This window comes from Lampetra planeri, chromosome 31, assembly GCF_965212315.1.
Source record: "Lampetra planeri chromosome 31, kcLamPlan1.2.h2, whole genome shotgun sequence".
In the NCBI taxonomy this organism is placed as follows: domain Eukaryota; kingdom Metazoa; phylum Chordata; class Hyperoartia; order Petromyzontiformes; family Petromyzontidae; genus Lampetra; species Lampetra planeri.
In genome coordinates this window covers 2,763,907-2,775,829 of record NC_136137.1, presented here as the reverse complement: position 1 = coordinate 2,775,829, position 11,923 = coordinate 2,763,907, and the positions used below count along the sequence as shown (strand labels likewise).

At 45.9% G+C, this 11,923-nt stretch overlaps 1 protein-coding gene across 1 annotated transcript; it reads left to right on the top strand.

The window, feature by feature from the left end:
* Positions 1-1,690: 1,690 nt before the first annotated feature.
* AAMP (angio associated migratory cell protein) lies at positions 1,691-11,344 on the top strand. Its single transcript, XM_078608980.1, has 11 exons — positions 1,691-1,902; positions 3,716-3,877; positions 5,035-5,154; positions 5,982-6,121; positions 6,696-6,840; positions 7,455-7,538; positions 8,195-8,310; positions 8,801-8,922; positions 9,447-9,537; positions 10,031-10,185; positions 10,657-11,344. Exons 1-11 carry the CDS (start codon positions 1,806-1,808, stop codon positions 10,730-10,732), a joined length of 1,308 nt encoding a protein of 435 aa, XP_078465106.1. The 5' UTR covers positions 1,691-1,805; the 3' UTR covers positions 10,733-11,344.
* Positions 11,345-11,923: the final 579 nt, after the last annotated feature.

Below are 11,923 nucleotides of genomic sequence, written 5' to 3'. Positions count from 1 at the left end.
CCCGCAAGGGAGCGTACGCAGACGGACGGATAGACAGACAGACAAAAAATGAATTATATAGGTTAGATAGACGATGAAATGTTTTAAATTATGTGCAAAATTAGTTTCAAAAAGTCATGTTCTTACACTGCTGTAACCTATAATTCTAAACAGCCTTGTAACAGATTTGTTACAGAGCTGTGACTAAGATTGTTTGTGATTTGTATATAAATTGTTTAAATATGTATATAATGGTAACAGGTTTTTTTTGCAGTTTAAACATAACTCTACGCTTCAAATTTATCAAAAATAACATGTTCTGCTCTGAGAATATTCTCTTGTAAAAATGTAAAGCAGTACACAAACTTCGTCGGCTCATGTACTTGAGTCAGTTCTGCTTTCATTTTTTCAAAAGATCGCTCCTATCCAGCAGTGATTGTCACATCAGATGATAGTTGTGGATATCCTCGACGGAATAGTTTTTTGTGTTGACAGCATTATTTTGCCCTTGTGGTAAGCTTATCAACAGAGATTTGGAAACAGTACAAAACCAGAGTTTAGTTCATTTCAAAAGATGTACAAAATGATATGTCGTGCTGTGTGGGCTTTGACCATGTATTGTGCAACATTGCGTGGACCATGTAAAGTTAAATCGGATTACATGTACTTTCTAAAATTATGAGTTGGTGTTATTCTTCTCTGATTCATACTTTGTGTTTATTATTTCATTCTCCAAACTACGAATTTTTATTTTTGAAGTTGAAAACCTACAAGGGCACTTTATTATTGGGGTTTAAAAACATTAAGGATCACCAGCCTTTCGTATTTAGGATCCACTTGGTTTAGAAAAACACTTAATTCATAGCCAATTTAATTAAATAGTTAATTTGCATTTAATCTGTTTCAAACAATGACTTAAAAACATTTAAAGCGCCGATTCCATTGCATCTGAAAAAATAAAGGCAACATAGTAAATGTATGATTTGAATGGTCCCCCTGTCCTTGTTAGAGGACAAATGACTTGTGTAACTCAGCGTTCTCCCTGCTGGTTGACTCAAAAACATTAAAGGAAATATCTGAGGTTCTTATCTGGTTAAATGACGAAATAATTCAGACATCTTGGGGAGCTGCCGTCAGCTCGTATGACAAATAGGTATTACGGCTCCGTCGGTTCTCGTCATCAGCCATTGTCCGTTCACTGCTGGATGAAGAAGGCCTCTCCAAGCCGTCTTTAGTTTGCGATGCAACAATCCAAGGCCGTGCGGTCTTCACATCCCGACCACCGGCTCCAGGCCAAACCCACCACTTTGCGCTCACAATGTCTCTTACCCTGATCGTGTTCCCACGTGGTTAATGGAATGACTCCGTGGCCTCTTGCACAGTTAATTTAATGACGTAATCAAAGAGATCTGAAGTTTTCGCCTGGTTAAAAGATAAGATAATAAAAACAGCGGCCCTTTAAACCTGGTTGATTAAAAGACATCAAAGACATGTTTTATCTTTGTGGGCTGTCATCTTTGTCTAATAAAGAACAATCGAATGGGAACAACGCAGTGGGTTCCTACATTGGTTAATCAAATGACTCGGTGGCCTGTCACATTGTTAATTGACAATTTCAGATAACGACAATAATTAGAGAGATGACCTCGTGTGCTCACCTGCTTAATTAAAACCCCGCCGTATTAAATACACGGACACCACGAGCTGCTCTCCCATTGGCCCAGAACTCGTTGTGGGCGACGCCACTGGTCGCTGCAGCTGAGTTGAGTTTCCAAGTTCGCGTCCCCGTCCTCTCGCCCCGTGTAAACAGACAAACAACTTACAGGATGGACGATCCGGACGGCGCGGGGGCGCATCTAAACAACAACAACAACAACGACGACGTCGTAGAGGTCATAGAATTGGACGGTGACGCCAACCCGGGTAAGATGATGAAACCACGTTGTGTCCACGTGTGTATAATAGGCCCCAGCCTCGGCCTCGCCTAGAGGCCCTACGGGCAGAGGCACCCCCTACCCGGCTGAGTACCAGGCCTATGACGGGTGGAAATGGTGCTGCTTTCGGTCGTGTTTACATGACTTGTGTTTACATGACTTGTGGTTATTCTTAATTGCTACTCTTTTTGTAATATTAGCGATGAGGTGGTATGTTTTATAACTGAAATTTGTTTGTGTTTAAGCTACTGCCTGTGGTCTGCGATTTTAATATTAACCCCCCCTGGCCTGTCGAGGCTTCTGATGTGAGTAAGCGTTACGTTGACTTTGTGATCATCGTCCTTACCTGTCAACCCCTTATCAGCGCCCTACCTTACTACAGACAAATCCAGACCTTATTGGTGACCCTTATAAATCTCAACGTTCATCCTACAAAGCCCCATCACAAGGGAGAAACACAAGCAGATAATTTTGTTGTTGCCCCTATTGAAACGTCTGTACGCCGTACGGACCTAAAAACTCAATTTCCCTGTACAAGAACACGGGCTAAACCGTTTGGGTTGACGGCTATGATCGGCCATGGTCGATCCATCGCCCCTACCTCTCATCGCTCCGTCTCCTCGACTGCGCATCCTTCTGACGGACGCGTTCCACTCCTTGGCTGCTACTATGTTGTTAGCCTCGCCGTCGTGATTAACCATCGCACATCAAGTTCATTTATTAGGTATAGCCCTGTGAGCCATTCGGCTCTTGAATCGGGTGCAACCGCAACAAACATGAACAAGAAAACATCTTAAAGTGACTATGTGACTAAGTGCAAACAGAAAATCCAAGAAAAGACAGCAAAATATTGCAGAAAAATCACCGTACACCAACGCTGTGTGCAAAAATCCCAGTGGGATGCAAGTCAAACAACAACAACAACCACAATACAACTTAGATTAAGGCCATCAGTCTTACTCCGTACTACAACAAACATGGCTAAACCAAAAAACCTTTCGAAATCGCCAAAATAAAACCATGAAATTAGCGACGTGTCCTGCCCCCCCCCACCGCCCCTTTATTGACAGTGTGATGCCTTCCTGCACTTTAAATAGTAACATTCTTATACAGATATTTTTTTATAATGTAAGCTTGCTTTTAACACAGCCAGCGTTATCATTAGAGAACGTGCATAAAGCAGTCATTTGGTACTGGGATCTGCATTACAATTGCTGTTGGAACACTGGTGTGCATCAATGATTTTAAATGCTGTGTGTTTTAATCACCGTCGTCATCGGCCATGGCTCATCCACTTCTGGATGAAGGTCTCCCCAAGTCGTTGACATCTCTCACGATGTTACAAACCATCCAGCTGCATCCCCTATATGTAGTGTATAAGATTACAATAAACATTTACACTGAACTAACTACATTTTAGCATGGTACAAGCGGAAGGGACATTGTTTTTGTATTTGAGCAAATCATTGAATGTGGCTGTGGCCATATAAAGTTACTAAAAGGCTTTTAGGCAAAACTCAAAGTCAAAGGTGCAGTCCTGATATTTATCAGGTCAGAAGTGCCTCCACTAGAGAGAGAGCTCTAAAGGGTATTTGACCTACTCTTCCAAACTGCTCGGACAACCTTTCAATATGTGGGAGTACCCATACTTATCCATACTTTACCCTTATACACACGACATGCAAATCGACTCGGCATTACTACGCCAGCTAAAAACGTGTTTTGGGCACATTTAGATTGTCCTTCAGCGTGCTTACAAACTGGCATCGGTCTACTTTGTGTGTGTTTTTTTAAATTAACAGATGATCTGGCGGACGAAATGGAAGATGTTGATTTTGCTGATGAGTGCGGTGATGATGAGGAGGACGACGATGATGACGACTACAATGAGTGGGCGAGTGAGGCGGATGATGGTGGAGAAAGTGTTCCTGATGACAGCGAGTTCACGGTCAAGAAGCACAAAGGTATGAGATTTGGGATGAATCCCATCGCCGTATATCACCAGCAGTTTTGAAATATCTTTGCCTAGAGAGTAATAATAATGCCATTTGCCTATGATCAAACTGGAACGAGCCTTCATAGTGCTTGGATGGATGACGATCACGCATTAAACAGGTGTCGTATTCTGCTGTGGGGCTATATTGTCAGAAGAGGGTAGTGCAGCAAAAATCCATTGTTTCGATTTAAAGCTTTCGTGACTGCAGGGATTCATCTTCTTGGTTCTTTCGGTAAAGTCACGTAGAATGGAAATAATAAAATAATAAAAATAAAACATAATAAAATAATTCTCACGACGTTTCAGACGCTGTCTCCTCGACAAACCTGTCCACCTGAGGACGGCTGCTTGCGTTGTGGCCGAAACGTCGTGAGAATTATTTTATTATGTTTTATTTTTATTATTTTATTATTTCCATTCTACGCGACTTTACCGAAAGAACCAAGAAGATAAATCCATTGTTGTATTGTACTTCTATGCTACAATGATACATTCCTTGCCTTTATCACCATACACTTACCATCAGAGTGAAGTGTGGTCAAACAACACCCATGACCTGGAATTCCATCAGTGAATTGTACATGTATAATCAAGTCTCACTGATTCTCTTGACGTTTTAAGGAGGGTGCTGCAATGAGATGTTTGGCCACTTCCACCTATTCATTGTAGGACATGTGGAAGAAAACCAAAATATCTGGATGAAACCAATATATTATGGGATAACCTACATCTTTATATAGTACTTTTGAGCATCGAGAATAGGTGGTACCTGTCATCAACATGACAGCCAGATAGTTATATTTTGAGACTCGTGATTACGTGAGTCATAACATGGGAGAAGTACTTACCACTACAATGTGGATTCATACAGCAGACACATGCACCCACATCTCAAGACAATCTACATTAACCCTGGACATATTTGCCTTGTATTGAGTGAGGCTGACAGCCATAAGCACAGTTAAACAAGCTTTGAACAGAGGCTGGAGGTTGACAGCACAGATGGCTTGTGGGGAAAGCAGTTATAGACAATGAGTGCAGAGCAGAGTAGATTGAGCCACCTGTAGAGAATGACAACTCTGGTGCTGGTGGTGATCCCGGTGGTGGTGTTTGTGCTTTGTGAAGGTGCCGTTTTCTGCGTCGCCCTGGACCCCAAGTCGAACGCGCTGGCTGTGACAGGCGGCGAGGACGATCTGGCGTACGTGTGGAGAGTGGGCGACGGAGAGATCCTCTTCCCCTGCACCGGTAACTCTTTCACCCCTGCTCTCACACCCACGGGTGTTAAGTGTAAGATCCCCAAGTGACACTTGTGTAGGGGTAATATATATATGTAAGCAACCTTGTATAAATAAGACAATCTCCAGTAAAGTATATTTCATATGGTTAAGCAATTGCAAGATCATGAATAGGCAATTATTTCAAATGTGTGCCGAAAATATTACGTAACAAAAAATTAAGCAATTTGAGCAATTAAGTTACAGCATGTGAAATTCGTAAACGATTAATTCTTGTTTTTGTGGGTGAGTTCGTGTAAAAGTGTGTCGTAAACCGTCCACCCGACGCAGCCAGTTAACACAAGTGTCATGTGAATTGATTTGTGCCAAATGTCTTCTTGCTTCAGCACACCAATGTGTTGGAGAGTACTCTTACAGCATTTAAGTGGGTACCCAATTATGAATCGTAATATTCTTTGTGAAAGCCTACGTATTAAATTAAAATAGTTAAATGGTAAACGTTGCATGGACATGTAATGATCAGTAAAACGTGCAAAACTAATTTTATTTAAAAAAGTATTTGCAAATCATGCAACATTGACCACTAGCGTTGCCATCTCATGGGTGCAAAATCCAGGACATATCATCATGGTAAGAAGAATATTTATCAGTACTGGAGGAGAGAACCACATGCAATTGCATTGTCTTGAGTGGCGTATTATTCCACAACTGACAAAAACCAGGACATTAAACAGTTCCCACGACTTCCACTTGAAAAATGGACGGTCCTGGGAAAACCAGGACTGGTAACAACCTGAACAACGACGTCCACCCTCCCCCCCCCCCGCCTTGATGTAGGCCACAAGGACTCGGTGACGTGCGCAGGATTTAGCCACGACTCCTCCATGGTGGCCACGGGCGACATGAGCGGCCTCATCAAGGTGTGGAGCTCAGCCACGGCGCAGGAGCTCTGGTCTTTCGAGGTGTCCGACCTGGAGGTACGACGCACTCGAGCTGAAGGGAGCCCCGTGTACCCCTGTCCCCTTTGTGCACGTGTGGTGTCGGGACTGGTTGCCCTGCATGTGCTGGAGGAGGAGGGCTGTCACACTGCTCTGTGGCTACGTGGGCTAACGTTCACTCGCGTAACATTGACATACATATGTATTAAATCAATTATTTTGTGTATCTGGTGCTCTAACTGTGTGAAAGTCACGTGTAAAAAAGCATTCGCCTAAATATATGTCCACGTGTCTTGGCCTGTCTGTGTAAACATGTTGTGCCAACAGCAGAGGCAGCTGGTGCTGCAGCCTTTTTAAATACGCTCTTCTGTAGTTTCATGTGCAGCTGATAGATGGATGGTTTGTTGCATGGCAAGACCCTGGGAGATGGAGTAAAAGAGACACCATTTTGCATTGCAATGATGATTGATGGTGATTATTATGACCCGTTCTTAGGATGTGTCTTATTATTATTATTATGCACTTCTTACTTGAAACCAGAGATTCCTGCTCTCTACTTACCTGGTCCGATAAAGGAATTTTATATTTGAAGCGGTTGTTCTTGTCCTCCCAGTGGATTGAGTGGCATCACAAGGCACCTGTGCTGCTGGCTGGTACCAACTCGGGAGAAGTGTGGATGTGGAAGATTCCTGCCGGTGACTGCAGGACCTTCCAAGGCCCTGGCTGTCAGAGCATGTGTGGGAAAATCTTCCCAGATGGTGAGTTCCACCAGAGAAAATAATAGACCATTATTTTATGTAATTTTCCATCAATTGTATGCTTGTTGTGCTTTCAGTGTCATGTCATGAGACAAAGTATCCATTTGGATCTCTCTCAGAGCAGTACACAACCCTTTGTGTCCGAGAAAGGGCACAGAAGCAGATATGACAGTGATACCTCTGAGATATTTTCAAGCGACCTCTTGTGCACACGATAGGGGCAACAATTTGCCATCAGTCTTGTCACGGAAGAGTAACGTTCGTCGCTTGAACAAACAATACTTTTTAAATGATCAAAACTGAGTGTAGCCAAATTTAAGTGCAAAGCACAATTTAATGCGATGGTATTTTTTACAGTCTTTGGCGACCGGATTGAAACCATCAACTCAATACACTTGAGAACCCAGTTTAATCACGGGCGCCCGAAGTTCAAATTCGAGTCCAGCATCTCGGCGACGCCAACTCGGCGCTCTGATTTGTATTTATAAAGCGCCAAAGCTGTCTAACCGCCTCGTGGCTTGCTTTTCTGTAATGCTCGCTCACGACAAATAATAGCCCCTTGCTGTCGCAATTGGCCCCAGCTAAACGGAGGGACGTGTTTTGTTGGCACGCAGGTAAAGGAGCCGTTGTGGGCTACGAAGATGGGACGGTGAGGATATGGGACTTGAAGCAGTCAACGCCTGTGTTCACTTTCAAAGGTGGGTACTGTCGATGCATTTGCGCTCTGTGGGTGGTTGTGCTGGGCTGGCCATGACGGCAGGCTGTGGGAGTTTGTGGATCGTGCTGCAGGCATCGTGAGATACCCCAATGCAGTTCTAAGAGGTGACCAGTAGATGGAAGTGCTTATTTGCAGAATGCAGATGAATCGATGGGTACCTTGGGCTGGTTTTTTTCCCACCACTTTTACAGTACATATATTGTATTTACAAAACGATTCTCATGCTCGCAAGTCAAGTATTGCATCATCTGTCTAAAAATGTATTCACAGTTTACGTAAATAATTTGCAAAGTTATGCTAATGATAAATTTAGGCTACAAGTAAAAAAAAAACTGGACTAACCACACCAAAAAAAAGACCATCGTAGAAGAAATTGATAAATTAGGTGGCAGTTCATCACGTTTCTCCGGGTGGCTCATTATTAGATGCAATATTTTTTACATAATTGTGTTTTACTCCAGGTGCTCCAGTTTTCTTCCACACGTGCATATAAATACTTCACAATGAATTGCGCAAAACATCCCTGAGTCTAGATACCCATCGACGCCGCGGAGTGCCGGGGAGACACTCACCACTGACCCCTGCGCGTGCAGATTTTTGCCGATCTCTCCGTAAATCCTCCTTGTCCCGCCGCAGGCAAGGATGGGCACCAGGGCTCGGTGACGTGTTTGGCGGTGCACGACGACGGAACGTTGGTGCTGACCGGATCCGTGGACCGCACGGCAAGTCTGCTCAATGTCGCCACCGGCAAGGCAAGTCATCCGTCGCCTCCGTTTTATGCCCGCGCTCTGCTCATAAAGCCAGCCCCCCCCCACCCCTGGAATATCGGGACGCAAGCGGGCGGCAGACAGCGACGCATGTCTTTTGCTAGCTGCGCCAGCCAGAAGGTGTTCTTCCAGAGCCGTCAGGATCAGCGTTGGTGGTGCCACAGCACCTCTTCAAGATGAATCGGCGCGATTCTGCTCGGCTTCTAAGATCTTAAGATATCAGGCGTATGCCGGGTGATTTGTTCCTAGTATGTGCATATGTATCTTGAACTTCTTCCACACCGTACGTAGCCAACCGTGTTAATCAGAGGTGCGGTGATCCCAGTAGCAGTGGTCCTCGTTTATGCACCGTCATGTTTATTCAGCGCTTATCACACCGCTGGTTAGCATGGTTGGCTACATGCGGTGCGAAATACGTTCGACCTGCACACATTGGATGGCTCTGGGTGATTGATTGTCACCGCTCTGTGCCCAGGTCCTGCACGTGTTCACGTTGGATGCCAAGGTGGGCATGGGCAGCGGTGCTGGCGCTGCCGTCGAAGACGAGGAGGAGGCGGGGAGCTCCAACTCTGTGGAGTCGGTGGGCTTCTGCAAAGTGTACGTCAATCTCATGCTTGTCATCCGCTCATCGTTCGTCAGATTACATGTAAAAAAAAAAAGCCGGGAAGCCATTTCGCTACCAGGAAGCTCAGTCTGCTTGGGGCATTCGACTTGCGCGAAGAGATTTGCGCGTATAAACTCGCAAACGTGCAAACGGATACGGTCGGTGTGTTTGGCGTGCGAGTTCACACCCACTTATGCCCACGTGACCGTGATATTTTATGCACGCAAGTTGCTCTGGCGTGCAGCTTAACATTTTTTGTTGAAATGTGTTTTTTAAAGTATTGAATTTCCAATATCAGGGGGTGGGGGGGGGGGACTCATGCAAATCTGTGCCATGAGGTTGGGAAGGTGTGCCTTGTAAAGTTTGGAATTACTTGGTTTCGGAGTTTGTATTTGTTGTTTAAATGGAATATATATATGGATATAAAATTGCTCAGGCAATGCATTCAGTAAGCCTTTTGCCTCCTTTCAAAAATGTAATCGATGGAATTAATTTATCTTGAAAATCTGGCGGACAGGCACCCTCTCATTGCTGTGGGGTACTTGGATGGAACTCTGGTCATCTGGGACGTCCCGTCACAGACACTGCGCCACAGGTTGCAGGAAGGGGTGAGTCCTGGGTTTCAAAACAATAACCCACTCGCGGGGTCTTAAACAATCGACTTGCAACGCAGAGTGAATGTGTTGAGTGCGGTCTTTTTAAATATAGACTGGCAAACGTGATGCCAATAACTATGTTGAGTTGTGTTTTATATAAGTTTGCAACGAACGAGGACCCCATAGCGTAAATAGAAGGTCCTTGCCTTTAACATTGGTAGTTCACCAGCATTAAACCTTCATGTCCCCGCACGTGGTCCCCAACTGGGTGGGGCAGTCAGCCCAGTTCCCCCCCCCCCCCCACTGGGCCCTGTCGCGTTGAACTCGGGCTGCTGTTTGCGGAATTTCTGTTCACTCCCCCCCCCCACTCCTTCGGTGACCGGTGCCTTGTATCATGCTTGTATTGGGGTGTAATAAGAAAAAACAAACGGCACTTGTCCCAACAGTCTGTTAAGGATATCGGGGGCGGGGGGGGATCACTGTTGTTGTTTGCGTGCGCGAGCAGGTGGGCGTGGTGAAGCTGCAGTGGGACCTGTCTTCGGCAACGCTCTTCGTCTGCAGCCTGGACGGCCGCGTGCGTCTCTACGACGGGCGCAGCGGTGCCTCGGCCGGGCTCCTGCAGGGACACCGCGGGGAGGTGCTCGACTTTGCGCTCAGCAGGTGAGGGTGGCGGTGGTGGCGGTGGCGGCGGGTAGTGGTGGTGTGTGGAGAACTGGGCTGCAGTGAGTGGGACTCGAACGGTCCGTTCAAAGCACTGAGCCAGCCGAGTGCCGCACTGTAACAGACTCGCGGTTTATCGGTTGATTTATTTACATGGATAACTTTTGGCAAATAGAATTTGGTAATCCAGTAGCATTTTTTTAACAAGCCCATCTCTGCTGACGACACCCAGAAGGTCCGAACTGATGCAGAGTTTGCTCGCTTAAACAGATGCTGCTTGATATTTATCGGTCTTGACAGCAATTAGGCTGGTGGACTAAAACCCCTGCAGAACAGGGGGAGAACATACATACTCCACACAGAAAGGGCACCCGAGTCAAGATTGGAACCTCGAGCTTCTTGTTGTGTGGCGCAAGTGTTACCACCGTGTGCCACCCATTAATCCATCCCTTGGTTCGTCTTTTGCGGCAGGGACTCGTCAATGCTCGTGACGGCGTCTGGGGACCACACCGCCAAAGTCTTCCACCTGCAGAAGCCGGACCGCTAACGGGACCGTCGGGGAACGCCCAATCTTGCCGCGGTGAAAAATCTCTCGTCCGTGACCGTGGCAGCATGAGTGGACTTTTGGGGGGACAAGAGCCACCACCCCTCTTGAGCGCTTCGTTGGCGTGATCCAAGCATTGCGGCAGCTTCCCGGGGGTTTACGCACAGCCAGGCTGCCCGCATGCCGCACCCCGCTGCGTCTTTCACGATGAACGGACCCTGGCGTGGAGTTTGAGTGCCGGTGGTAAATATTTTCTGCACCCGTTGGCATCGAGAAGATTAAATTGCGTGACCTCTCGTCTCGTACGAAGAGACGAGGGGATCCCATCTTCATCTACCTTTCTCGTCCTTAAAAGTCCCTCCCATTCATCAGGAATGCCTTAAAGTACTTTTTCTATTAATTATTTGATTTGTGTAATGATAATAAAGTCCTTCAAATCTGCAGTCACAAATGAAAGAGCATGATTGAACAATATCGGTAATGAGGTACAAAACTCGAGCTGTCCAATCTCTGGCCCGTGGGTCAAATAGGTCCAGCTAACTTGCTTAGCCTCGCCTGTCACATCACTGGAATTGCAATAAAAAATGGCCCTCAGCTGCTGTGAGTTCAAGTTAACCATCTTGCTCGTCGTGTTGTCTTTGGAGCCACATGATGTGCGGGAGTGGGGGTCGGTTGGGGTTGGGGCCTTGTGAGTTAATATTGGGCACAGCCTGGGTACCGTATACACCCTTCCATGGTTCCCTCTCTCTCCAAGCTCGCTCTCGTATAGCCTCTTCGCAATACATCCCCTCAAACTCGGTTGCATCTTTATAAATGCATCTCAACCTTCGTCTTTTCTGAATCGTATGTCTTCTATCGAAATGTTCTCTTCGCAGTATCTCCCAACGTCTTGTATGAATGCATCTTGTGTCTTGTCGTACCACCGATTTAGCATGGTTGGCTACGTACGGAAAGAGGTTCAACATGCATATCTCATCTGACTGTCTCTCCTCTCGGTGTTACTCTCCTATCACTTCAATTACTATCTCTTGTACCTCTTAGAAATGCCCACGACCCATGGCTTTCTAGCATGTTCACCAATCTGGTCCTTAAAGCAAGAGATCCGGACGAACCTGTCCCCACACCGGTCGCAAAGGAACCCCGCTGAACCTGTAACTTTCGTTTTCAGTATTTTAGGTTTCTGACGCGAGCCCG

What these genes read in the sequence shown, in the direction of transcription:
- AAMP (XM_078608980.1), top strand. Translation starts at nt 1,806, where the DNA reads ATGGACGATCCGGACGGCGCGGGGGCGCATCTAAACAACAACAACAAC. An exon ending in TCGAGGTGTCCGACCTGGAG is followed by an intron (nt 6,122 to 6,695) that starts GTACGACGCACT and finishes TTGTCCTCCCAG; the next exon opens with TGGATTGAGTGGCATCACAA. An exon ending in GCCTGTGTTCACTTTCAAAG is followed by an intron (nt 7,539 to 8,194) that starts GTGGGTACTGTC and finishes GTCCCGCCGCAG; the next exon opens with GCAAGGATGGGCACCAGGGC.